The sequence below is a fragment of the Aquarana catesbeiana genome, linkage group LG08 (assembly GCF_042186555.1).
Source record: "Aquarana catesbeiana isolate 2022-GZ linkage group LG08, ASM4218655v1, whole genome shotgun sequence".
NCBI classification, from domain to species: Eukaryota; Metazoa; Chordata; class Amphibia; order Anura; family Ranidae; genus Aquarana; species Aquarana catesbeiana.
Window position 1 is genome coordinate 300,027,372 of NC_133331.1, and position 27,544 is coordinate 300,054,915.

At 42.2% G+C, this 27,544-nt stretch overlaps 2 protein-coding genes across 5 annotated transcripts in view; both read right to left on the reverse strand.

Annotated features, from left to right (window-relative positions):
* Positions 1 to 814: 814 nt before the first annotated feature.
* LOC141104835 (uncharacterized) lies at positions 815 to 23,911 on the reverse strand. 4 transcript variants are annotated; one of them, XM_073594612.1, is made up of 6 exons: positions 12,955 to 13,076; positions 12,532 to 12,563; positions 12,285 to 12,398; positions 12,071 to 12,168; positions 11,627 to 11,768; positions 815 to 3,532 (listed from the first exon to the last, which is right to left on the reverse strand). In XM_073594612.1, the coding sequence occupies exons 3-6, from the start codon at positions 12,316 to 12,318 to the stop codon at positions 2,208 to 2,210; spliced, it is 1,599 nt and encodes a 532-aa protein (XP_073450713.1). In that variant the 5' UTR covers positions 12,319 to 12,398; positions 12,532 to 12,563; positions 12,955 to 13,076; the 3' UTR covers positions 815 to 2,207. The 4 variants fall into 4 exon arrangements, with proteins under 4 accessions (XP_073450713.1, XP_073450711.1, XP_073450715.1 ...); XM_073594610.1 differs by lacking the exon at positions 12,532 to 12,563 and having other exon boundaries at positions 12,955 to 13,092; XM_073594614.1 differs by lacking the exons at positions 12,071 to 12,168; positions 12,285 to 12,398; positions 12,532 to 12,563 and adding an exon at positions 17,786 to 23,911 and having other exon boundaries at positions 12,955 to 13,100.
* A 117-nt stretch (positions 23,912 to 24,028) lies between these two features.
* LOC141106857 (uncharacterized) overlaps positions 24,029 to 27,544 on the reverse strand; it is a 55,820-nt gene continuing 52,304 nt past the window's right edge. Inside the window, 1 exon segment of the mRNA XM_073597788.1 lies at positions 24,029 to 27,083. Within this exon segment, the coding sequence (XP_073453889.1) occupies positions 25,927 to 27,083 (1,157 nt within the window). The 3' untranslated portion in view covers positions 24,029 to 25,926.

Below are 27,544 nucleotides of genomic sequence, written 5' to 3' on the forward strand. Positions count from 1 at the left end.
TGGTTCAATTTTAACAATATTTGTGTATTAATCTGCACCTTAAAAACCCCTATTTTGTGTACTTTATACTTACCTGAGTAATAGAATGTGTTTTGGGTGAAATGGTAAATATACCCATACTGTGTTTATGATATTTAATTAACAGGCTTGTGTAAAAAAAAAAAAAAAAAAAAAACTATTCATTTTCTTCTTGTATTTTCTAAAAACTTGTGGCAGAAAAATGAAATCCTCAAAAGACTCATCATACCTCTTAAAAAGATACCTTAGGATGTTTACTCTCCAAAATGTGGTCATTTTGTGGGTGTTTCTCTTTTCCTGGCACTGCAGGGCCTCAAGAAATGTGATAGGAAGTCAGCTGCAACATTTATGCACTTTGAAAGCTTGAAGGTGCTCCTTGGATTTTGGACCCCTCTATGCATCTAGACATATAAAAAGTCTCACACTTGTGGCATCCTCATGCTTGAAAGGAGTAGAAGAACATGTTTTGAAGAGTAATTGTAAGTATACCCATGTTGTGTGTGAGAAATAATTTGTTAAAATGACAACTTTGTGAAATAAAAATCTGATTTCACGAAATGTGAGCAGCAACATTTATGCACTTTGAAAGCCTGAAGGTGCTCCTTGGATTTTGGACCCCTCTATGCATCTAGACATAGAAAAAGTCTCACACTTGTGGTATCCTCATGCTTGGAAGGAGTAGAAGAAAGTGTTTTGATGTGTAATTGTAAGTATGCCCGAGCTGTGTGTGAGAAATAACTTGTTAAATAAAATCAGGTTTTATTTCATTTCTTTATTTTTCAAAAAAATTGTGGCAAAAAATTACAGCATCAAAAAATTCTGCATGCCTCTTACTAAATACCTTGGACTGTCTACTGAGATGTCATTTTGGGGGTATTTGTACTGTCCTGGCATTTTAGGGCCTTAAGAATTGAGATAGAACATCAGGATTGATATTTTCAAATATATATACCATAGTTTGAAGATTTTATAACTTTCACACAGAGTAGATAATATGCGCTTATTTGCTTTTTATTTTACTAAAAAAATGTAGAAAAATACATTTTACCCTAAATTAATGAAGAAAGGTTATTTATTTGCATTTTTTTATGAGAGAAACTAAGAAAAATGCTTTTTATTCTAAATCTTTTGTCTCTTTGCCATTAAACTGTATAGTAAAAGTGGTGGAGAAACACAACTAAAAGGAAAGCTTTACATGTCTTAAAAGAAAGTATATAAAATTAATTTGGGTACAGTGATGCATGGCTAAGTAATTGTCAGTCAAACTATCACTGTGCTAAAAATGTAAGGATGGCGTATACAGGATGGGGGTTTAAAACGGAGGTCTTCAAGTGGTTAATAAACAATTAAAAAACTAAGCTATAATCCAAATCAAAACATTTATAATTGAAGATAATAAACAAAAAAAAAAAATTATTGGTTGGATCAATGACAAGCTGGCTTCTTCAATAAAACATAAAAAGAGCAATAATGTACAGAAACCGATATCAACCAATAAGAAGTGTTGTCCATGTATTGTCATATCTGGCCATGTATTAGCACAGTTTAGTTGTATGGTGCGGTCTGTGTGAGTGCGGGACCGAGTCATCTCTGTATGTTTAGAGGATCGTATTACTAGAATTCAATCCCTGCAGTCTCAGATCTATTAAACCGAACCTGAAATACATTCAACATACCGTCTTTCCCTGAAAATAAGCCCGGGTCTTATATTCATTTTGGCAACAAAAGACACAGTAGGGCTTATTTTCAGGGTAGGTCTTACCATGTAATGTGCTGTCTTCTCTCCCCCTCTCTCTCCCCGCCTGAAAGGAATCCTCAGTGTGAACAGACTTTAAAATGCTTGTAAAATCCTATAATCCACTTTATTATAGTAGTATATAATGTACAATGTGTGAGTTTCTGTAATATAATTGTGCCAAATACCTTCATTATAGCGCTGCTCTGCGCTTCTGTGACCCCCCAGAGCTCTCTTCCCCCAATTATATTACAGAAACACACACACATTGTACATTATATACCACTGTAATAGTGAGGATTATAGGATTTTACAAGCTTTTTAAACTAGGGCTTATTTTCAGGGTAGGGCTTATATTGCAGCTCTCCTGGAAAATAACGCTAGGTCTTATTTTCGGGGAAACACGGTATTCCGCCCCACCCCCAACACACCACTGTTATCATGAGAAAGATTGTTATCTCTTGTGAGTTTTCTGATGTAGCACAAGGTTTCCTTTCGACGTGAAAGATTTCCCGCACTCTGAACACGAATAAGGACGCTCACCCTTGTGAACTCTCTGGTGATACACAAGGCTCCCTTTCGATGTGAAAGATTTACCGCACTCTGAACATGAATAAGGATGCTCCCCTGTGTGAATTTTCTGGTGATACACAAGGTTTCCTTTCGTCCCGAAAGATTTCCCGCACTCTGAACATGAATAAGGATGCTCACCCGTGTGAACTCTCTGGTGATACACAAGGCTTCCTTTCGACGTGAAAGATTTCCCACACTCTGAACATGAATAAGGACGCTCACCTGTGTGAACTCTCTGGTGATACACAAGGTCTCCTTTCTGTGAGAAAGATTTCCCGCACTCTAAACATGAATAGGGACGCTCACCCGTGTGAAGCTTCTGGTGTATATCGAATGAATATTTCCATTTGAAGCATTTCCCACACTCTGAGCATGTATAAGGACGCTCGCCCGTGTGATCTCTCTGGTGCATAAGAAGGTTTGCTTTCTCAATGAAACCTTTCCCGCACTCTGAGCATGAATAGGGACGCTCCCCCGTATGAAGCTTCTGGTGTCTAATAAGATTTCTTTTCTCAGTGAAACCTTTCCCGCACTCTGAACATGAGAAGGGACGCTCATCCACGTGACTGTACCGGTGTGTAAGAAGACTCCGCTTGCTAGTGAAACACTTCCCGCAATCTGAACATGAATAGGGACGCACATCCGTATGGCTGTACTGGTGTATAAGAAGACTTTGTTTGGTAGTAAAACATTTCCTGCATTCTGAGCATGGAAAAAGACGCTCACCTGTGTGACTTTTTTTATGTCTACGAAGTTTTCCTTTTAAAGTGAAACCTTTCCCGCACTCCGAACATGAGAAGGGATGCTCACCCGTGTGACTGTACCGGTGTTTAAAAAGCTTTTGTTTGCTAGTGAAACATTTCCCGCATTCTAAACATGAAAGGGGACGCTCAGCATTGTGAATCTTCTGGTGTCTACAAAGATTGTTTTTCAGAGTGAAACATTTCCCGCACTCTGAACATGAATAGGGACGCTCGGCAGTGTGACATTTCTTGTGTTTAAGAAGGTCTCTCTTATTTGTGAAAAGTTTCCCACACGCTGAACATGACAATGAACTCTTGTCTGTGTGATCTCCTTCCTGCCTTGAAGAAGATTCCTCGGGAATAGACGGATCTATTAAAGTATTTCTACTGTGAGATCTTAGAGTCCAGGAATGTGATTTATCAGAAGATTCCTCAGACGTATTCCGCACATTATGGTCATCTGCTGAGAAATAATTTTACAATAAATGTTAGAAGAATTTTTGGAACCTTTCAGAAGTCATATATGTTGGTCTAGCTCTAAATTTTTCAGCTCTGGCATGCAAGTGGGTGCAATCAGAACAGAAATAATAGGATTTTAAAAAAAGCTTACCTGTAAAATCCGTTTCTTGGAGTACATCACGGGACACAGAGCACCATAGTAATTAACATGCGGTTTATACGCCACCTATAGGTGGATGGACACTGGTACACTCAAGACAGGAAGTCCCCCTCTATATAACCCCTCCCATACAGGAAGTACCTCAGTTTTTGTAGCAAAGCAATATATATACCAATAAGAGGGGAGGGACCTCTGTGTCCCGTGATGTACTCCAAGAAAAGGATTTTACAGGTAAGCTGTCATAAAAATCCTATTTTCTTTATCGTACATCACGGGACACAGAGCACAATAGTCATAACTATATGGGATGTCCCAAAGCAATGTCATCTGAGGGGAGGGAGACACAAACCAAAGCAGCCGCCGCCAGGCGTGAGGACCTATACTGCTGCCTGCAGTACACTGCGCTCAAAGGCGGCATCCTCTTGCCATCTTACATCCACCTGATAGAATTTTGAGAATGTATGCACGGAAGACCAAGTAGCGGCCCTGCAAATCTGAGCTAAAGAGGCTTGGTGATGCACCGCCCAAGAAGCACTGACTGCCCTGGTAGAGTGCGCTTTAACCTAAAATGGCAGAACCCTTCTTTTCAGACCATAAGCCTGACTAATCACCTGACGAATCCACTTAGCAATAGTCGATTTCGATGCTGCCTGGCCCTTTCTGGCAGCACAAAAATGAAACATCAGTTTTCCATATTCGAGCTGTCGCCTTCAGATAGGCCTTGACTGCTCTGACTACATTGAGAAAATGTACAAATCTTTCTTCTGCAGAACGAGGTTCTGGAAAAAAGGAAGGCAGGGAGACATCCTGATTCAGATGAAAACCTGACACTACCTTGGGCAAAAAGGTTGGGTGAGGACACAACAGCACCTTGTCCTTATGAATAATTATGTATGGCTTTTTACACGAAAAAGCAGCTAATTCCGACACTCTTCTTGCGGAGGTTACCGCAACTAAGAACACCACCTTCCTTGTCAAAAGAAGCAAAGGAATATTGCGTATCAGCTCAAAGGGCTGTCATTGCACAGCCGACAAAACTAGATTCAAATCCCATGGGCACAAGGGTGACCTAACCGGCAGAGTTATACGTGTTACCCCTTGTTTAAAGGCCCGGACCAAAGAATGCAAAGCAAGCGGCCTTTGGAAAAAAAACTGCCAAGGCTGAGATCTGACCCTTGATCATACTCGAGGCCAGCTTCATTTCTACCCCCAACTGTAGAAAGGCAAGAATTCTACCTATGACATACTTTCGAGGATGCCATCTTTTGGTTTCACACCAGGAAACATAGGCCCTCCAGACTCTATAATAAATGGTCCTAGCTTTTTAGCATTAATCATGGTGGTTACCACTAAACCTGAAAGCCCCAGACTCTTTAGAATGCGGGCTTCAATAGCCAAACTGTTAAATTTAGCGATTGTAAGGCAGGATGGAATACCGGCCCTTGTGACAACAGGTCTGGATGAGATGGAGGAGTCCATGAATCCCCTACTGCCATCCTTATGATCTCTGCATACCAGGATCTCCTGGGCCACGCTGGGGCTACAAGGATGATCAGCTTCTCTTTCTCTTTGATCCTGTGAAGAAGCCGCGGTAGCAGCTGAACTGGAGGGAACGCATAAATCAGTGAAAACTGATCCCACAGGGTCACTAATGCATCTGTCCCGAATGCGAGTGGATCCCTTGTTCTTGACACAAAGCTGTCCAACTTCTTGTTGAACATTCTTGTTGAACCTGTTCCAAGCAGACAGAATACAATTTTGCAACAGTCTTGAATGAAACTGGGCATAGGGAACTGCTTCGAACGAAGCAACCATCTTCCCTAGCAACCTCATGCAAAGGCGAATGGAAGGACCCTTCCTTGCCCTGATCACCTGGACCAGCTCTCTTATAGCGTTGACTTTTGCCTGAGGCAAAAATACCCTTTCCTGGGCTGTGTCTATAACCAGACCTAAATACTCCAGTCTCTATACTGGTCGTAAGGATGATTTCTCTAGGTTGAGAATCCAACCCAGGTGTTCTACCTGGGTTGAATAATCTACCAGCAGCAGGTCGTCTAGGTATGCCATTACTGCTATTCCCTGGCCCCTTATTCTTGCTAGTACTGGGGCCAGAACCTTGGTAAACACCCGGGCAGCGGTGGCTAACCCGAAGGGCAAGGCCACGAACTGAAAGTGGCGCTGTTCCACTGTAAAATTCAGAAACTTCTGGTGAGCGGGAAAAATTGGCACATGTAGATACTCATCTTTGATGTCTATTGACACTAGAACTTCTCCTTCCCCGTAGGATGGATACGACGGACCAGATTGACTCCATGCAAAAAGAGCATACGTTTAGGAAGCGATTCAGATCCTTGAGATCTAGAATGGATCTGACATCTCCATTCGGTTTTGGTACCGTGAAAAGATTTGAATAAAACCCCATTACCTGCTCTTCTGAGGGGGTCTCTACTATCACCCCTTGAGACATCAATCGGTCCAGTGCCAGAAATAAGGACCTTCTTTTTACTGGGTCTTTGGGAACATTTGATCTTAGAAAACGAAACGGTGGAAACTTTTGAAACTCTAGCTTGTAGCCTAGGGTTACCACAGAGATGACCCACTTGTCTTGGATCTCCTCTTACCAAGTTTCTGAAAACCACCAAAGTCTTCCCCCCACTCGATCGAGCGGGGGTGCCCCTTCATAAGGAGGCCTTGGGACTCTGCTTTGTAGGCTTCTGTCCCCAGGGCTTCTTCTGGCCCTGTGCTTGGCCGTGAGGCTTACCCTTTGATCCTGACGGTGGAGGCCGTCGTGACTGCCTAGAGGCTGTTGGCCGTGGCAATGGAGAGGGAGCATGTTTGAATGAAGGATGCCTACTCCTTCTCTTAACCGACAGAAGGGTACTCTTAACACTGGAAATTTTTTGGATGTATTTATCCAAATCTTCCCCAAACAACCTTTCTCCATGAAAGGGAAAACCACCCAAAAGCTTCTTCCATGGCAACTCGGCTGACCAATTCTTTAGCCACAGAATCCTACGCATATGTACCAACATGAGCGCAAGGCGTGATGCCTGATGGATAGAATCCTTGATAGCGTCAACCACAAAACTTAAGGCCCTCGGTAGCTCAGCTAAATCTTGGGCTTCTTCTCCTTGAGCAGGCACCTTCTTGATAACCTGCTTAACTTGGTCCCTGAGGGATTGACAAATGCCTGTTGCTGCTACTGCAGGCTGTGCTACCGCACCGGCTACAGCAAACAAGGATTTAAGCAAAGATTCCAGCTTTTTATCGGCTGGATCTCTTAACACTTGGACATTGTCCACTGGAAAAGTCAAACTCCTGTTTACCGAAGAGATAGCAGCATCTACTGCTGGTAAACCCCATTTTTTAGTAAACTTTTCCTTCATAGGATAAAGAAGAAAAAACCTCTTAGGAGGAAGAAAATGCTTATCTGGGTGATCCCAGTCAGCATAAATTAGCTGCTCCAGCAATGGGTGTACAGGGAAAGCATGTGAACCCTGTGGGGGCTTTAGAAAACCCAAAGAGGAAAAGGGAACATCATCCACCTCTGCTGGGGTCAACTTGTATCCAGAACGTACCAACTTCGTAAGGGATTGAATCAGCAATTTTTGGGATTGCGAGGCTGAGAAAGGTTCTTCAGACGCTGACCCCTCAGAAGAGGAGCCATCTGTATGCCCATCTGCCTGATCCCCCAAAGGTATTCCAACAGCTCCTGCCCATTCTGGTTCCAATACTGGGAGGTCAAGGGCCGAAGAAAGGGATCTGACGCGTTTTCTCCCATCCTGGGAAGAAGAGGCGAGCATCTCAGCTATCTTCCCCTCCAAACCAGCCAGCGCTGAAGCCAAATCGTCCTTAGTGACGTATGCAGAGGCTGAAATGTTGGAAGCAGCTACAACACCTGAGAGTCTAGGCAGCTCAGACTGGCCAGTTGCTCCAGGCCTGTCAGGGGAGGATTGAACTGTGAAAGCGCGACTAGAAACCTCAGACCCTGACTGCAGCGCCCTTGTGCTCTCCCCTGCTGTATTCCCCCTTTTACTTCCAGAACCCATAGTCCTAAGCACAAAAAGCAGAGGTACTAACACAGTGCGTCTACTGCCGAGCTTTAGTCCATCAAATGAATATTATGCCGCTATAATTGCTCGGCCTGATGCTGAGTAGACATGCCTTAAGAATGCCTGTATCCAACACCCATATAGCTTACATGCCCTTGTATGCTCTGTGTCCCTCCATCAGCCAACCAGACACTTCCAGAGTGAAAAGGTTTTAAAGCCAGTAAGCCTTGCCCCCGTGCCATGTATCACGTGCATGCCGGCGGCGCTTAAGCAACGTCCCCCGCATTCCAGGAACGTTCCCACCCCTTTTTTTTATTAAAGAGAGCTTTTTCCCACGTGATGGGGAACAGGCCGGTCCCATGCAGGGACGGCCGGGGGGGGGGGTGAGGGGTGCTCACCAGGGGGATCCTGACTGCTGTGCTGGAGGCGGATGGTCCCCCCCAAACCCCTACTTGTGGCCTGGCAGAGCAGAGAAAGGAGCAAGGCTCTCCACAAAATCGTTTGCTGACACTGAGCATAAACACAAGGGGAAGCATGGAATGTTAGACACCAGGTATGTTATTTTACACCCTCTAGTGGCAAAACACAGGCAAAACAACGTCCACTCGAAAAGAAGTCCATAAGTGAACCATTATGCATTCCTTAGGAACTACCTGACTTACCACTCCCACTGCAGGATCCTGCTGGGAATCACAGACAGATCCAATCTTCACCCATCATGGCGGGCCGTGTCATGACAGACCCTCAAGGACCGGTTCCCCCTTGTATATGGTGTCCTCTCCCTTGGACCGGTACAGAACCCTGCCAGAGCAACCCTTTGGTGTAGTATATATGTGACCAAGGTGCCGGATCCCAGGGTCCAGCTCTCAAAAGAGAAGCATTACACGTCAAAACCTCGCTCTTCTTCCTCGAGGCTCGGGTACCATCCATTTTGGCTCTTTCAGGCACTTTGAATGGATCCGATTGCATAGCCCCTTGATCCTGCCAAGGATCCCTCAGCGGAGTTCTTCTTAGCACTTCATTAACCGTGACCAACACCTTAGACACTGGCAAAAAAACTGAGGTACTCCCTGTGGGGGAGGGGTTATATAGGGGGGACTTCCTGTTTTGAGTGTACCAGTGTCCATCCACCTATAGGTGGCGTATAACCCACATAGTAATTACTATGGTGCTCTGTGTCCCGTGATGTACGATAAAGAAATAAATGCAATGCCTGACGAAGGGGCCCTGCGTGGCTCCAAAACATTACGGTATGTGTACCGTGTAAATAAAGCTTTGGATCCTTCTGAGGAATCCTTGGGGAATGAATGGTCATTGCAGCACCCAGCATTACTACAGCCATTTTCAGGAATGTGTGCGTGGGGAATTTTAAGTTTGGACTGGCATGCAAGTGGGTGCAATCAGAACAGAAATATAAATTCAAAGTGGATTAGCAATACAATGCACCCAAATCACACTGTGCAACTTTGTGCATTGATGACATTGGTATTGAGGAACAGAGAGGGACCTTTCATATGGTGTACAGCATCTCCTCCTAATTTGTTTGAAACATGACATTATATTGAGGAATGGAGATGGACCTTTCATATGGTGTACAGTATCTTCTCCTCATTCGTTGTGAACATGACATTATATTGAGGAATGGAGATGGACCTTTCAGATGGTGTACAGTAGGGATGGGCTTTATGTTTGGGTCGAACATGAGTTGTGGGACGAGAAGAGTGGAAGAAGAAGAAGATGGAGAAAAAGAAGATGGAGGAAGAAGAAGAACACTGAAGGAAGACCAGAAGAAAGAAGATGGAAGAAGAAGAAATTAATAAAGGACTTGTCAAAAACCGTCTCTTGTGTTTTTTAAGCTTTTTGACACATTTTTGTGAAATGGTAGGGGTACCCCATTACCAATTCACATGGGGGGGCGGGATCTGGGGGTCCCCTTGTTAACCACCAACCACCAGGCAAGGGTTGTGGGGATGAGGCCCTTCTCCCCATCAACATGGGGACAAGGTGTTTTGGGGGCTACCCCAAAGCACTCTCCCAATGTTGAGGGCATGTGGCCTGGTACAGTTCAGAAGGGGGGGCGCTCTCTCGTCCCCCCTCTTTTCCTGCAGCCTGCCAGGTTGCATGCTCAGATAAGGGTCTGGTATGGATTTTGAGGGGGACCCCCACGTCATTTTTTTCTTTAAATTTTGGACCGGGCTTCCCCTTAATATCCATACCAGACCTGAAGGGCCTGGTATGGAATTTAGGGGGACCCCCACGCATTTTTTTTTACATTTTGGTTCGGGGTTCCCCTGTGGGGGAATCCCATGCCATTTTTATCAATGAACTTTTATGCGTATTGCCGGACCGACAATTCATTATAGCTGGCGCTAGCGATAGTAGTTTTACATGACTTTTTTTCCTTTAGAAATGTCATTTTGCTGTCAGACTGTTCTAAACATGGGAAACATGCGCCCATTTACAGGCATACTATAGACACCCCCCAGCTACGAAATTTAAAGGAATATTACACTTTTATTGTTTCACTTTAAGCATTATTAAAATCACTGCTCCTGAAAAAATGGCCGTTTTTAAAACTTTTTTTTGCATTGATCCATGTCCCCTGGGGCAGGACCCAGGTCCCCAAACACTTTTTATGACAATAACTTGCATATAAGCCTTTGAAATGAGCACGTTTGATTATGCATGTTCGTGTCCCATAGACTTTAACGGTGTTCGCGTGTTCGAACAAATTTTTTGCCTGTTCGCATGTTCTGGATGCGAACCGAACCGGAGGGTGTTCGGCTCATCCCTAATGTACAGTATCTCCTCATTTGTTGGTAACATGACATTATATTGAGGAATGGAGATGGACCTTTCATATGGTGTACAGTATCTCCTCCTCATTTGTTGGGAACATGACACTATATTGAGGAATGGCGATGGACCTTTCATATGGTGTACAGTATCTCCTCCTCATTTGTTGTGAACATGACATTATATTGAGGAATGGAGATGGACCTTTCATATGGTGTACAGTATCTTCTCCTCATTCGTTGTGAACATGACATTATATTGAGGAATGGAGATGGACCTTTCATATGGTGTGCACAAGTGGCGCACAGTTTGCTGGATGCAGGAGGCCCTAAGTGTGGCTCCTAATATAATCAAAGGGTGGCACATAATATTAAGTGTATGTAAAGCTACAGAAATCTGTCAGACTGTGAACATACTACAGTAGATGGTCAGAGACTATAAGCATGGTGCAAATGATGTCGGAGACTGAGGACATGCTGCGGTAGGCAGATACTGTGAATACCTTCCATGATACTTCTATTAGTTTTTTACAAATTTGTCCTCTCAGATTGGTGTTCTTTACAGGACATTCATGAGGTACATCGATTATGTTCTTACTGTCAGCAGTTGAGGTTTCTCAGTCTTTTCTGTACCGAAGGATAACATGCTCTCTATCTTGTACATAAGCAACACAGATTTGTTGACATTAAATACAAAAAAAAAAAACTCTATAAGGAAGAGGTGATTTATTTTTAGAGCTCTGTGGATGAGGAATAGTCAGGTTCTAGATAACTCTGAAAAATTGACTGGATGTTCTTCGTATGATTACTAATTGTAGGAAAACAAATTTAGAATGTTGATCTGGTGAGCTATCTGATTGCCTTTTGGGATCAGGGAGGAATCTTTATAACATAAAGAAGATTAGGCCGAGCTTTATATGGACATTCTACTGTCCTGTGGGTCAGCTGCTGCTTTTGAAAATTTTATTTTTCTCTTGGGTGAATTCAGTAGACATAGACCTTTGCTCCTCTGATGTAACAATAAAAAGGAAAACTTTATAGAACTAAAATAAAAATAGGAACTGGTTCTATATTTAGTGTTTATTACTCACTTGTGTTCATGTGTAGAGAAGATTCCTCCTGTTTACTTTCCATAGTGATCTCCCCCTCCTCCATAGACTGCTGATCTCCACTCACCAACCTCTCTTCTTCTTCCTGTTTAATCTCAACTTTGATGTCTTTTAGTTCTTCACCCTAAACCCCAATTAAAATAATAGAATACTTGTATAAAAAGGAACTAGTCACAAAGAAGAATGTCCTCTCATAACTTAGGCTGCTAATACATTATACAATTTTTGTCTATAGATTTCCTTTAGATTTACCAAAACCATATAATATGAGGTCAAATCTAAACACTTTTAATGTGTATGCGTTTTGGCAGGCACTAGTACTACACAGTTGAAGGTAAATCTAAAGGAAATTGAATTAAAAAAAATGTATGGTGCATGGCCCGCTTTAGAATACATTTTTGGATCTACATGCTCAGTCCCACCCACCTGATGATGGTGAGGGATGGTGTGACCTTCCTGTGTGGAATCCCGGGAATACAGAGGACGGGGACATCTCTCTGGTGGGTTCCCATTACTGGATCCATCTGTAGAAAACACACACACTGACTGAATACATTGTTTCTATGTGTTTATCAGATGATGGGGGATCTAGGTGGAGCCTCCGTACTGCTCTCTCCTTTACAATAAGGTCTCCTCTTACCCGGTGATGTGAGGGGCGGCTGATTGTCCATCATGACGTCCTTGTAGAGATCCTTGTGTCCTTCTATATACTCCCACTCCACCCACCGGATATTTTCTTCACCACTTAAAAATCCTGTGTAAATTTAGAAAGTAATAACAGTGATCACCAAAAATGTCCCAGAATCTGCCTCACCTCTCTGATCAGGCTTGTATTTTATTAATAGAAATAAAAATGATGTCATGTGACCTCCCAAAATCTTACTCACCTCTTCCTGATATATATACAGGACTCTTCTCTCTGGACAGATAACAAACTGAGAATTATCTGGACTGTACTGGCATGAATGATATCTAGGTCTCTGGTCTATAAAGCATAGCTCTGTATAGATGGTTGGATAAATGGTTTTATGTTTAGGATTTATCCAGTCTATAAACCAGAGGCTCTGGATGAACAGTTGGATAAATGGCTCTATATTTAGGATGTATCTGGTCTATAAACCAGAGTCTCTGGATGAACAGTTGGATAAATGGTTCCTAACGTAGGATGTATTTATGTAAATATTACAATACTCTATATAAGTGTATATAGGCATCTTCTGGAGATAAAAGACATCACAGTGACTATGGAGGAAGAGGACGGACATGACGGGGAGTTACTGGGTGTAAATATATAATAGAAATCTTATTACCTCCTCTGCTGTCGGTTGCAGGAATATCTCCCTCCTCTTCCAGCAGGCTTTCCACTCTGAAGATGACATCACTTCCTGTCTGTAGATTACATTTCCTGTCTGTGTTGACATCACATCCTGTTGGTATCTTCTATCACTTCCTGTCTCTGCATTCCATGGACAATAAGTGAGATCACCACCTTGTGGAGAAAATACACACTGCAGCCGTTTTTAAAAACTTTGACAGATGCTTCTTGATTGTTTTCTTTAGTTTTGGTGCTTAAAGTGGAACTTTAGTCAGAAAATTAGGTCCTGCTAGATCACCTCAGGCTGGCCCCTTTTGCACATACTGCTATATAAAATATTAAAAATAAGTGCCTATCAGTGTTTAAAATCCAGTAATATACCATCTATTGTAAAGGGCTGCGTTCTGTGGGATTCCCGGGATTTAGACTCTTTTCCCGATTTTATTATTTCCTGTGAAATGTCCCGAGAAATCCTTTTTTCATGATTTTTCACCGCCGCTAGAGGTCCGGCCGCCATTTATAAGAAGACCAGAAGAAGTGGAGTGGAGCTGGGTGGCTACAATAGAAACAGAGCTGCTGCGGCGCTGCCCACTCCCCGCTCTGCCCCACTTCACCCCGCTGCCGGTCTGTTATGGAAAGGGGCGGGGGGTGGGCGGTGGTTCTATTGTAACCATGCAGCCAGCGGAGACACTATTTAGTTCCCCCTTGGCCTTCTGTAATGGCAGCGGAGACACTGCTGGGAAACCTGATGTAAGGGGGGGCTCCACTGGGACATCTGATGTAAGGGGGGGCTCCGCTGGGACATTTGATGTAAGGGGGGCTCCGCTGGGACATTTGATGTAAGGGGGAGCTCCGCTGGGGACACCTGATGTAAGGGTGGCTTCGCTTGGGAGATCTGATGTAAAGAGGGGCTCCGCTGGGACATCTTTTGTAAGGAGGGGCTCCGCTGGGTACACATAATTTAAGGAGGGGCTCCGCTGGGACATCTGAAGTAAGGGGGGCTCCGCTGGGGACACCTGATGTAAGGGGGGCACCGCAGGAGACATCTGATGTAAGGAGGGGCTCCGCTGGGGAAACCTGATGTAAGGGGGGGCTCTGCTGGGACATCTGATGTAAGGGGGTCTCCGCCGGGACATCTGATGTAAGGGGGGCTCCGCTGGGGACATCTGTTGTAAGGGGGCTTTGCTGGGGACACCTGATGTTAGGGGGGGCTCCGCTGGGACATCTGATATAAGGGGGGCTCCACTGGGACTTCTGATGTAAGGGGGGGTTCTGCTGGGACATCTGATGTAAGGGGGGCTCCGCTGGGACACCTGATGTAAGGGGGGGCTCCGCTGGGACATCTGATGTAAGGGGGCTCCGCTGGGACATCTGATGTAAAGGGGTGCTCCGCTGGGGACACCTGATGTAAGGGGGGCATTGCTGGGGACATCTGATGTAAGGAGGGCTCCGCTGGGGACACCTGATGTAAGGGGGGCACCGCTGGGGACACCTGATGTAAGAGGGGCACTGCTGGGGACATCTGATGTAATTGTATGGGTGAAATTGTAAATATGCCAATACTGTGTTTATGAAATTTTATTAATTGACAGGTTGTTTTTTTATTTTTAAAAAAAGAATTTTAATTTTTTCCTGTATTTTCTGAAAACGTGTGGCAGAAAAATGAGATCCTCAAAAGACTCATCATGCCTCTTAAAAAGATAGCTTGGGGTGTTTACTCTCCAAAATGTTGCCATTTTGTGGGTGCTTCTCCTATCCTGGCACTGCAGGGCCTCAAGAAATGTGATAGGAAGTCAGCTGCAACATAATGCACTTTGAAAGCCTGAAGGTGCTCCTTGGATTTTGGACCCCTCTATGCATCTAGACATATAAAAAGTCTCACAAATGTGGTATCCCCATGCTTGAAAGGAGTAGAAGAACGTGTTTTTAGGTGTACCGTATATACTCGAGTATAAGTCGAGTTTTTCAGCACATTTTTTTGTGCTGAAAGTGCCCCCCTCGACTTATACTCGAGTCAAGCACTTTTCTGCAGCAAAAAAATTCATTTTCCGAACCGAATTTGGGGTCCCGTATCTCAGGGCCGCTTGGTGCTAGGAACTCCAAATTTGGTGTGCAAACCCAGTGGAACTGGTACCATAACATATCCAAAGATGGAGTTCCTAACACCAAGTGGCCCCGAGATACGGGGCCCCAAACTGGTTTGGAAAATGTCATTCTCTGCTACAGAAAAGTGCTTGACATTTTCTTAACCGATTTTTGGGGCCCTGTATCTCGGGGCCACTTCGTGCTAGAAACCCCAGCTTTGGATATTTTATGGTGCTAGTTCCACTGGGTTTGCACACCATATTTGGGGTTCTTAGCACTAAGTGGCCCCAAGATACGGGGCCCCAAATTTGGTCAACTGTGTCCATCTGCAGCAATGTCATTTTGGGACCCTTTGGGTTCAGAGACCCCAAATTTTGGCTGCAGCTAGGGGGCATCTAGGAACCCTTAACTACCGAGTTTGAAGTTTGGGGGACCTTTGGCTGCAAATGGGCACAGTGAGGCATGCAAATGGGCACAGTGAGGCTGCAAATGGGCATTGCTGACCCTCTTTCCACTTACAGTAGCTGTGCATTTCTCACCCTTGTCTTATACTCGGGTCAACAAGTTTTTCCCATTTTTTTGTGGTAAATTAGGGCCTCGACTTATACTGGGAACGACTTATACTCGAGTATATATGGTAATTGTAAGTATGCCCATGTTGTGTGTGAGAAATAACTTGTTAAAATGACAACTTTGTGAAATAAAAATCTGATTTTATTTAATTTATTTTCCAAAAAGATTGTGGCAAAAACTTACAGCATCAAAAAATTCTGCATGCCTCTTACTAAATACCTTGGACTGTCTACTTAGGTGTCATTTTGGGGGTATGCGTACTGTCCTGGCATTTTAGGGCCTCAAGAATTGAGATAGCCCGCCAGAACATCAGGATTGATATTTTCAAATATATATACCATAGTTTGAAGACTTTATAACTTTCACACAGAGTAGATAATATACACTTATTTGCCTTGTATTTTACCAAAGAAATGTAGAAAAATACATTTTGCCCTAAATTAATGAAGAAAGGTTATTTATTTGCATTTTTTTATGAGAGAAACTAAGAAAAATGCTTTTTATTCTAAATGTTTTGTCTCTTTGCTATTATACTGTATAGTAAAAGAAAGCTTTACATGTCTCAAAAAAATGTTATAAAATTCTTTTGGGTACAGTGTTGCATGACCGAGTAATTGTCAGTCAAATATCACTGTGCTGGAAATGAATGTATGGCGTATACAGGAAGGGGGAATAACATGGCGGTCTTTAAGTGGTTAACAAACAATAAAAACGAAGGTTGAATCTAAATCAAAACCTTTATAATTGAAGATATTAAACCATAAAGTGTATTTATTATTGGTTGGACCAATGAGAAGCCGGCTTAATTGAGGCCTAGCTTGTTATCGGCCATCCATTTTTGTATGTGAAGGAGTCCATTTCTCAGTTGTAGGTGCATATTTGGACCATCTTCAGCATCAGCGGGGATCTGCGTGTCATCTGCGTAGATCTGGCATGTTAATTTATGTGTAGCAATAATGTCAGCGAGTGGACGCATATAGCAGTTGAATAGCAGTCATGATTAATTAACGAACTTCAACCCCACCCTTATAACAGTATAAATTTGAGCATCCTTAACCGGTTCAATACAGGGCATTTTCACCCCCTTCCTTCCCAGACCAATTTTTAGTTTTCAGCGCTGTCGCACTTTTAAGGACAATTGCGCGGTCGTGCGACGTTGTACCCAAACAAAATTGACATCCTTTTTTTCCCACAAATAGAGCTTTCTTTTGGTGGTATTTGATCACCTCTGCGGTTTTTATTTTTTGTGCTATAAACAAAAGAAGAGCGACAATTTTGAAAAAAACACAATATTTTTTACTTTTTGCTATAATATATATCCCAACTTTTTTATAAAAAAACAAATTTTTTCCTCAGTTTCGGCCGATACGTATTCTTCTACATATTTTTGTTAAAAAAAATCTCAATAAGCGTATATTGATTGGTTTGCGCAAAAGTTATAGCGTCTATAAAAATACGGGATAGATTTATGGCATTTTTAAAAAAAAAATATTTATTTATTTTTTTTACTAGTAATAGCGGCGATCGCGATTTTTTTTCCTGACTGCGACATTATGGCGGACACATCGGACACTTTTGACACATTTTTGGGACCATTCACATTTATACAGCAATCAATGTTATAAAATTGCATTGATTACTGTGTAAATGTGACAGGCAGTGAAGGGGTTAACCACTAGGGGGACACAAGGGGTTAAATGTGTTTCCTAGGGAATGCTTCTAACTGTAGGGGGCAGGGACGTACAAGGGGAGGAGACCGATCAGTGTTCCGCTGTACTGGGAACACAGATCGCTCTCCTCTCACCTGAGAGGACGTGGATCTGTGTGTTTACACACACAGATCCACGGTCCGGCCCGGTTTACGGGCAATCGCGGGTGCCCGGCGGACATCGCGGCAGCCGGGCACACGCACCGGGTTCCGAGCAACGCGGCGCGCGTGCGCCCCCTAGCCGGCCGGGAACCCGAGGCCGTCATATGACGTCCACCCAGGATGGGAGATCCCATCTGTGGACGTCATATGTCTATACGCGGGTATTGAAGTGGTTAAGGGGTCAGCCCATTGCTGGGGGAGCACATTGCAATGGCTTCTATCCTTAAGGCTTCTATCTCTAAGTGATTCTTTCTACAAGTGATATGCACTTCAATCTCTGCTTCAAGTTCTGCCTCACCTGATCACTCCTTCTCTGTCTCTTTACAGGTATGTGTCAGCTCAACCACATCTTCCACTGTTAAAAGAAATTGGGACACGATGGAACAATAGTGTATCTCATCACAAAACAAGGAAATATTTACATGGTTTTAGTGGATAAACAAAAGCTACACATACAGCCATAGGAAACAAGGTTATACAGACTGTTATCACATAGAATACACTTGTGTCCAACAAAACCTATTGTGTTCGAGTGAGGAACTGTTTAAATAGCTAACACCTTGGCCAACAAAACCTTGTGTGAATTTTTTAGGAACTGTTTAGACAAACTAAGTCATCTCCAAACATCCAGTGGGAATGTTTAAAGTCCAATTCAACACATGGTGGGAAAGATTTGACGTTTGTGCCAGTTAAAAATATTTTAAAAGTAGCTATATGGTTATTATAAGTCATTTCAAATTATGTATGATAATGTAGGTCACAGAGATATTATAATTTTAGTATCTGCAGACCCAACAACTTTGGTATAAAGAAAATATATACGAAAGTGTGATTTTATAAGTAGAAGTGTTTTAAGAAACTAATTAGTATTATGAAAAATATATAATTATGATTATAACTATATAAGACTGTAGTCTATGTTTAGATAAACAAATATTCATTGGATATACCAGAATTATACAGGTATCCATATAGATAATCATTTTTATGTAGTATTGATTAATATATATAACAACATGTGTCTTTCATAGATAGACCAGTTTTTATAGATATACATTTATAGAGATACATAGATATATAACCAGTTTCTGTCATAGTGATTAATCAAAATTATACTGAGTGTATTTTACATTAGACCGATTACCAGAATATGTAAAGGTATATACTCTTCTCACCATTATACACATTATATAAATAGAACGTATTAACTTAAAAAGATAAACTCAAAACACATGTGAGACACCTGGTGGTTGAAGGTGATATTATTTGAACTCACTAAATTCCTGGGAAAGGTTAATTATTAAGTTTTTTCTTAACCAATAGAGAAGAAGCCACACCTTTTGGGCAGAATTTAGTATAATTTTATGATATCATTGTCTGAGATGGTATTTAGCAGCAAGAAAGATGCCATGGAGGGGAAGCTCAGGGACCCAACCCGAGTGGGGACACTGGGAGATACACACACTCCAAGACAGACTGACACTCTGAGATACTGAGATATACATGCACCATGCATCAATACATATCTTTACATTCATGAAGTTTCCTCAACAGCTGATACTTGGAACTCGGAGGTTGCAAGAAGTAATTCCTCTTTAAAAGAGTATCCACTTTTGAAAACTTCGGCAGCCATCTTAGTAACGGTCGGACGTGTGAAATAAAGACGTTCTGTTTCATTGTCATTCTCACAAGGTTATTGATTCTACCGAGAAGTTATCATGGTGGTATTATGTCAAAGGGAAGGTATGTCCATTTTGCAAGTGTTTTTATTGATTTTCAAGCCGTTCATGTGACGCAATCGGTATCTTAATTTCATGTAAATATTTGTTTTTTGTCAACCAATAAATGTAACTATTTCGTATGATCACATGTCTCCGTAAATAAGTTTCATATGCATAGACTGTGTCATATAGATTGATTTTGCATCTTAAAAATATCCTCGTTAAAAATGACTCAATAATAATTACTGTGCGGGGAAAACTGTCCTTTAAAAGCACAACATTTTATAAATGGAGGCACTGCATGAGATATTACGTTGATATTTTATACAGGGATCAATCATAGTTATGACGGTGACATACATAATATTTTACATGAAATTTTAAATTATTAATTTGTGGAAATTTTTTTTTCGTTTGCCAAAAAAGTGTCTGGTCAAAGTGAATTTTATGTTGATGGGGATTATCAAGAGCCAGCCCTTAGTGGTAGTACGAGTACTCAGGAAAAAGTGGTACAGTTACAGGAAATGTTGAAAATTATTTCTAAAATTTAAATGGCGGATCGAGTCAGAAAAAGATTGTCTATTGATACTGATCTAGAAGCATACATTAAAGACCTTTAAAGCCGCGCCAGTCAGTTAATAAAAGACATGTGGAACGCAGAAGGTCAAATCTATGAACTCACAGACAGCTCCTCTGAGACAAAGGAAATAAAAAGACTTGGGGACATTCGTGTGGAAATAGCTATTTTCCTGCTGTATCTTTGTAAAGAGTTTAAACGTCAAAATACCCAACAGGAGAGTGATATCTTAGAATCCCAGCCCAGTTTAATAGAAAAGGAATGTGAGCTCACTAAAAATAGAAAGGAGACCAATGACAAGGCAGATCGTTATCACAAGTCTATAGTGACAGTGCAAGATGAAATAGAACAGTTACAAAAGAACACTAAAATAATTCTGGACGAATGTCACCAAATAAATAAAGGATGGGAACAATCAATAGAGGAAAGGGAGAGTTTTCTGCAGGGAAACGAGTCTCCTGACGAAATTTGCAGAGTAATAGGCAGTGGAAATATAGAAAGTTGCCGAGTAATAGGCAGTGGAAATATAGAAAGTTGCCGAGTAATAGGCAGTGGAAACTTAAAAGAAGAACCAAATCAGCTTAGGTCAGGACAGGAATCCCTAATTAAGCAATCAGTAGAATTAAAAGAACAAGTGAAGTTTGTACCCCAGGGTAATACTCAGATGCATAACCCTGAAAGTGAAGAGTCTGACAATACTCCAAAATCTGACTCTCAATCTAAAATTTGGGAGTTAGACAATGAGGAGGAATCAGAAAAAGAACCCATATCCTACCCCAAGCCATCTGTAGAGCAATGGGGGGTAAAAATTGAACCACCACATGAAAGGGGATCTAATCAGTTTTCTTTGGGATCAAAGAAAAAGACAGGCACCCCTAAACAAGACGCCTCAGAAATAATAACATTTGTAAATGATGCTGTCCCAGTCTTTAAGGAAGAGGGATCCATGTGCGTTATTGACCACATCGAGACCTATGAAAATACTTTATCAGTTTTAGGCCTAGATGATGACCAGTCTAGGATTAATTTCTTGCCGTGGGTATTGGAAACCAAACACCATAGATTCTGCGAATCTTTAAAAGGTCTGTATGGTGCTTCATGGCAAGAAACTAAACACCGCTGTCATCTAAAATTTGGCCCATACGAAAATGTTACTACGCTAGAGCGGCTATACACAATCTAAGATTTAACAGTAATCAAAGCCCCACTGAATTTCTGGCTGTGCTCAAAAGTGCTTACCGCTTAGCAGAAAAGGAGCCAGTTTACAATAACCCTGAGTTTAAATCCAGATTTTTCGAGGCCCTACCTAACTACATAAAAGTGAGTTTAGTGAAAGACTACAAAGGGGGGTGTTCACTGGAGTCTTCGGTAAAAGAGAGTAACAATTTGTACTTTATCCAACAGACTGGTGAAAACCAAGGGAGGCCTGAACCCTTAACTAAATTTATGGATGAAATTCATGTATCTCCTCAATCATTACATGTTGAAACCCAAAAAAAGACATACGCTGACATAGTCAGAGGAGGTATGCCAAAGAGTTTCCCCAGCGGGAGACCAGATACCCCACCAAACAGAAGGGGGGAGCAGAGACCACCCTTTAGAGGGGGAGTACAAAGACCACCTCAGGAGTATCACCCAAGGGATCCAGACCCAAGGTTTGAAAGAAACTATAGGGTGTATCTCCCACGGGTCAGATTTAAACCTAAGGGTAGACACCCTCACCAGTGTAATTGGCCCCGGGGGCCTACACAGGGTAGGACACCCCAAAATCCCTGGAAAAATAGGGAGAAACTAAGGCCCAGACAACTATCCCAGAATCAAGACAGTGGTTCTGATGAGGATATGTCTGATCAAACTGAGCCAGTAGTCCCTAGAAAGTACAGAAACCGGGTCCCGCGACCCAATTCTGATCAACCTATAAGCAATACGGAAACCAAAATAGATCAAATTATGGATATGTTACACGGTTTCATTGCTGTACGGAATGTGAATAACCCTCCTTCAAGGGACAAATTCTGTGGCCAGCCAAGGGCCACAGAGCCTTTGAAGTGCCTATGCTAAAATAAATCAGAGGAATGCACTGAATAAAGGTATAGGAGACAGAGGTTCTAACACCATGTTTTTCCCCAGGTCACAGTAATGAGGATCCTGAAATCCCTACCGGGGGATGGTGGTTGTTAGATATTAATTATTCTCCTATTTTTCAGTGGTCACTTCATTCCTCTGACATACACAGGTCGCTCCAAACAGCCTAATTTCAAGAAGTCGCCGAAGACGGTAATTCCAGAGGAAGACCGAATCCTAAAGACAAAAAAAAAAAAGGAATATATATGTCTTTTCTCACGGAATCCATCTTCAATTACAGGACTAAGATGTCCATGAGCCGGTCAACAGAACCGAGAGTCCAACATGTGTGAAACATCCAGAGAAGGAACCGTATGGGGGATCCAGGACCACCACTGATGGCCAGTCTACACGGACAAACCTACCAGGACGGCCAAGACACAAAGGTGCCCGAAGTGATCCATTTCCTGCCAACCAACGGATGATGGCCCTGAGATGCACACATCAATCACCAAACCATTTTTTTCCTCAAAAAATTATACCCATATGCAAGTGTCTACACCCTTTAAAAACATAGATCCACAATCCGGATCCATCTCCACAACTAGACTTGCAAGACCCGAATGAAGCCATATTTCTTCAACATTTTGCATTGGTGAAGTCTTTCAAACGACTTCCAGCATTTGAACACTTCACAAGGGGGGCTTCATGAAGAAATCCATTTTATATTTACTGGCAGAAATATGAGAGTTGCTTAGGCCTCAAAAAGTAGATGAACTGTGATTTTGCAATAATTGAACTGTTCCCCTCTTGGAACCATTTAATGCAAAATAGGTGAACTCATACGCTTTACAAAGCTTAATGCATCAACCATCTTTTAAAGTTTTACAAGCCTGCGTTGAGACAGAAACTCGGTGGAACAATAGTGCATCTCGTCACAAAACAAGGAAATACCGTATTTATCGGCGTATAACACGCACCCCAAGTTTAGGAGAGAATTTTAAGGAAAAAAACTTTTAGGAGGGAAGTTTAAGGAAAAGAAACTTACATTAAAATGCCCATCAATGCAGCCTCATCAGTGTCCATCTGCAGCCTCGTTAGTGTCATTGCAGCCTTTTCAGTGTCAGTGCAGCCTTGTCAGTGCAGCTTTGCCCCAGTGCAGTCTTGTCAGTGCAGCCTTGTCCCCAGTGCAGCCTTGTCCCCAGTGCAGCCTTGTCCCTAGAGCAGCCTTGTCCCCAGTGCAGCCTTGTCCCCAGTGCAGCCTTGTCCCCAGAGCAGCCTTGTCCCCAGTGCAGCCTTGTCCCCAGAGCAGCCTTGTCCCCAGAGCAGCCTTGTCCCCAGAGCAGCCTTGTCCCCAGTGCAGCCTTGTCCCCCGTGCAGCCTTGTCCCCCGTGCAGTCTTGTCCCCCGTGCAGCCTTGTCCCCAGTCCAGTCTTGTCCCCAGTGCAGTCTTGTCCCCAGTGCAGCCTTGTCTCCAGTGCAGCCTTGTCCCCAGTGCAGTCTTGTCCCCAGTGCAGCCTTGTCCCCAGTGCAGCCTTGTCCCCAGTGCAGTCTTGTCCCCAGTGCAGCCTTGTCCCCAGTACAGCCTTGTCCCCAGTGCAGCCTTGTCCCCAGTGCAGTCTTGTCCCCAGTGCAGCCTTGTCCCCAGTGCAGCCTTGTCCCCAGTGCAGCCTTGTCCCCAGTGCAGCCTTGTCCCCAGTGCAGCCTTGTCCCCAGTGTCCATGCCTACCGCCTGCCGCCGACATACACATGCTAGTAATTTTAAATATGGCGCCGCAGAGTTCGGAGGGACTCGGCGCTGGCGGAACTGAACGAACGCCGCCGAGATACACATAGTCGAGTGTATTCGGCTCTTTCCGGCGCCGCTCACAGTCCCGCCCTATGATGGACATAACACAGGTCCAATGGCGGGACTGGGCGTGACTGTGAGCGGCCCTGGCAAGAGCCGAATACACTCGGGTATGTGTATCTCGGCTCTGTGATTTCGGCGGCGCTCGTTCAGCACTGCCGAGTCACTCCGAACTCCGCGGCGCCATATTTAAAACTACTCGCTATGTAAATGTAGGCGGCGATCGCCGACATTCACATAGCGATAGCGGGGATCGGCGTATAACACGCACCCACGACTTTCCCCTGATTTTAAGGGGAAAAAAGTGCGTGTTATACGCCGATAAATGCGGTATTTACATGGTTTTAGTGGATAAACAAAAGCTACACATACAGCCATAGGAAACAAGGTTATACAGACTGTTATCACATAGAATACACTGGTGTCCAACAAAACCTATTGTGTTCGAGTGAGGAACTGTTTAAATAGCTAACACCTTGGCCAACAAAACCTATTGTGTGAATTTTTTAGGAACTGTTTAGACAAACTAAGTCATCTCTAAACATCCAGTGGGAATGTTCAAAGTCCAATTCAACACATGGTGGGAAAGATTTGAAGTTTGTGCCAGTCAAAAATATTTTAAAAGTAGCTATATGGTTATTATAAGTCATTTCAAATTATGTATGATAATGGAGGTCACAGAGACATATTATAATTTTAGTATCTGCGGACCCAACAACTTTGGTATAAAGAAAATATATATGAAAGTGTGATTTTATAAGTAGAAGTGTTTTAAGAAACGAATTAGTATTATGAAAAACATATAATTATAACTATATAAGACTGTAGCCTATGTTTAGATAAACAAATATTCATTGGATATACCGGAATTATACAGGTATCCATATAGATAATCATTTTTATGTAGTATTGATTAATATATATAACAACGTGTGTCTTTCATAGATAGACCAGTTTTTATAGATATACATTTATAGAGATACATAGATATATAACCAGTTTCTGTGATAGTGATTAATCAAAATTATACTGAGTGTATTTTATATTAGACCGATTACCAGAATATTTAAAGGTATATATACTCTTCTCACCATTATACACATTATGAAAATAGAACGTATTCACTTAAAAAGATAAACTCAAAACACATGTGAGACACCTGGTGGTTGAAGGTGATATTATTTGAACTCACTAAATTTCCGGGAAAGGTTAATTATTAAGTTTTTTCTTAACCAATAGAGAAGAAGCCACACCTTTTGGGCAGAATTTAGTATCATTTTATGATGTCATTGTCTGAGATGGTATTTAGCAGCAAGAAAGATGCCATGGAGGGGAAGCTCAGGGACCCAACCCGAGTGGGGACACTGGGAGATACACACACTCCCAGACAGACTGACGCTTATGCACCATGCATCAATACATATATCTTTACATTCATGAAGATTCCTCAACAGCTGATACTTGGAACTCGGAGGTCGCAAGAAGTAAATTCATCTTTAAGGGTATCCACTTTTGAAAACTACGGCAGCCATCTTAACTCTGGTAACCAGCCAATAGGAACAGTAGCCATCTTGGAATGGGTAATTATGTCATGTTGATTTTATCTTGTATGTTGTCTCAAATATCGATGTATTGAATATTATACTATTGATAATCATTCTCCCGAATCAATAACCGCCTTGTAGATTTTTTTCTCTAAAGATTCAATTTTTCATTAATATTTTTCTTTTTGCATAGTTGCCACGTTTATTGACAAAACAAACGTCTAATTTATTTCACATTGTTAACCACTTATTTACCTGCAGTATAGTAACGGTCAGACGTGTGAAATAAAGACGTTCTGTTTCATTGTCATTCTCACAAGGTTATTGATTCTACCGAGAAATTATCATGGTGGTATTATGTCAAAGGGACGGTAACGCCCATTTTGCTATTTTTTTTATTGATTTTCAAGACGTTCATGTAACGCAATCAGTATTTTAATTTCATGTAAATATTTGTTTTTTGTCAACCAATAAATTTCTATTTCGTATGATCACACGTCTCCGTGAATAAGTTTCACAAGCATAGACTGTGTCATAGAGATTGATATTGTATCTTAAAAATATCCTCATTAAAAATGACTCAATAATAATTACTGTGCGGGAAAAACTGTCCTTAAAAAGCACAACAACATTCAATATATTCCGCCCCACCCCCAACACACCACTGTTATCATGAGAAAGATTGTTATCTCGTGTGGATTCTCTGATGATACACAAGGCTTCCTTTCTGAGTGTAAGATTTCCCGCACTCTGAACATGAATAAGGACGCTCACCTGTGTGAATTCTCTGGTGTCCAATAAAGTCTCCTTTCTGTAAGAAAGATTTCCCGCACTCTGAACATGAATAAGGACGCTCACCTATGTGAATCTTCTGGTGTACATCGAATGAATATTTCCATTTGAAACATTTCCCACACTCCGAGCACGAATAAGGACGCTCGCCTGTGTGATCTCTCTGGTGTACAAGAAGTTTTGCTTTATCAATGAAACCTTTCCCGCACTCTGAACATGAATAGGGACGCTCCCCCGTATGAAGCTTCTGGTGTCGAATAAGATTTTTTTTCTCATTGAAACCTTTCCCGCACTCTGAACATGAATAGGGAATCTCACCTGTGTGACTTCTCTGGTGTGTAATAAGATTTATTTTCTCAGTGAAACCTTTTCCACACTCTGAACATGAATAAGGACGCTCCCCTGTGTGACTTCTTTGATGTTTATGAAGTTGGTTTTTCTGAGTGTAACCTTTCCCACACTCTGAACATGAATAAGGATGCCCCCCCGTGTGGATGTACTGGTGTGCAAGAAGGATTCGTTTGCTAGTGAGACACTTCCCGCACTCTGAACATGAATAGGGACGCTCACCTTTGTGAGTTCTTTTGTGTCTAAGAAGGCTTCTCTTCACAGTGTAACATTTCCCGCACTCTGAACATGAATAAGGACATTCACCTGTGTGACTTTTTTGGTGTATAAGAAGAATACTTTTCTCAGTGAAACATTTCCCGCACTCGGAACAGGAATAGGGACGCTCACCAGTGTGAATTCTCTGGTGCGTAAGAAGAATATTTTTCTGAGTAAAACATTTTTTGCACTCTGAACATGAATAGGGACGCTCAGCAGTGTGATATTTCTTGTGTCTAAGAAATGATCTCTTTTGTGTGAAAAGTTTCCCACACACTGAACATGACAATGAAGTCTCTTCTGTGTGATCTCCTTCCTGCCCTGAAGAAGATTCCTCGGGAATAGACGGATCTATTAAAGTATTTCTACTGTGAGATCTTAGAGTCCTGGAATGTGATTTATCAGAAGATTCCTCAGACGTATTCCGCACATTATGGTCATCTGCTGAGAAATAATTTTACAATAAAATGTTAGAAGAATTTTTGGAATCTTGTATTCAGGAGTCATATATGTTGGTCTAGTTCTAAATCTTTGAGCTCCGACATGCAAGTGGGTGCAATCAGAACAGAAATATAAATTCAAAGTAGATAAATGATACGATTCACCCAAATCACACTGTGCATCAATGAAATTGTTACTGAGGAATGAAGGTGGACCTTTCATATGGTGTACAGTATCTCCTCCTCATTTGTTGGGAACATGACATTATATTGAGGAATGGAGATGGACCTTTCATATGGTGTACAGTATCTTCTCCTCATTTGTTGGGAACATGACATTATATTGAGGAATGGAGATGGACCTTTCATATGGTGTACAGTATCTTCTCCTCATTTGTTGGGAACATGACGTTATATTGAGGAATGGAGATGGACCTTTCATATGGTGTACAGTATCTTCTCCTC

What these genes read in the sequence shown, in the direction of transcription:
- LOC141104835 (XM_073594610.1), bottom strand. Translation starts at nt 12,318, where the DNA reads ATGATGGACAATCAGCCGCCCCTCACATCACCGG. An exon ending in GCCGCCCCTCACATCACCGG is followed by an intron (nt 12,169 to 12,284) that starts GTAAGAGGAGAC and finishes TGTTTTCTACAG; the next exon opens with ATGGATCCAGTAATGGGAAC. An exon ending in TTCTCTACACATGAACACAA is followed by an intron (nt 3,533 to 11,626) that starts GTGAGTAATAAA and finishes ATTATTTCTCAG; the next exon opens with CAGATGACCATAATGTGCGG.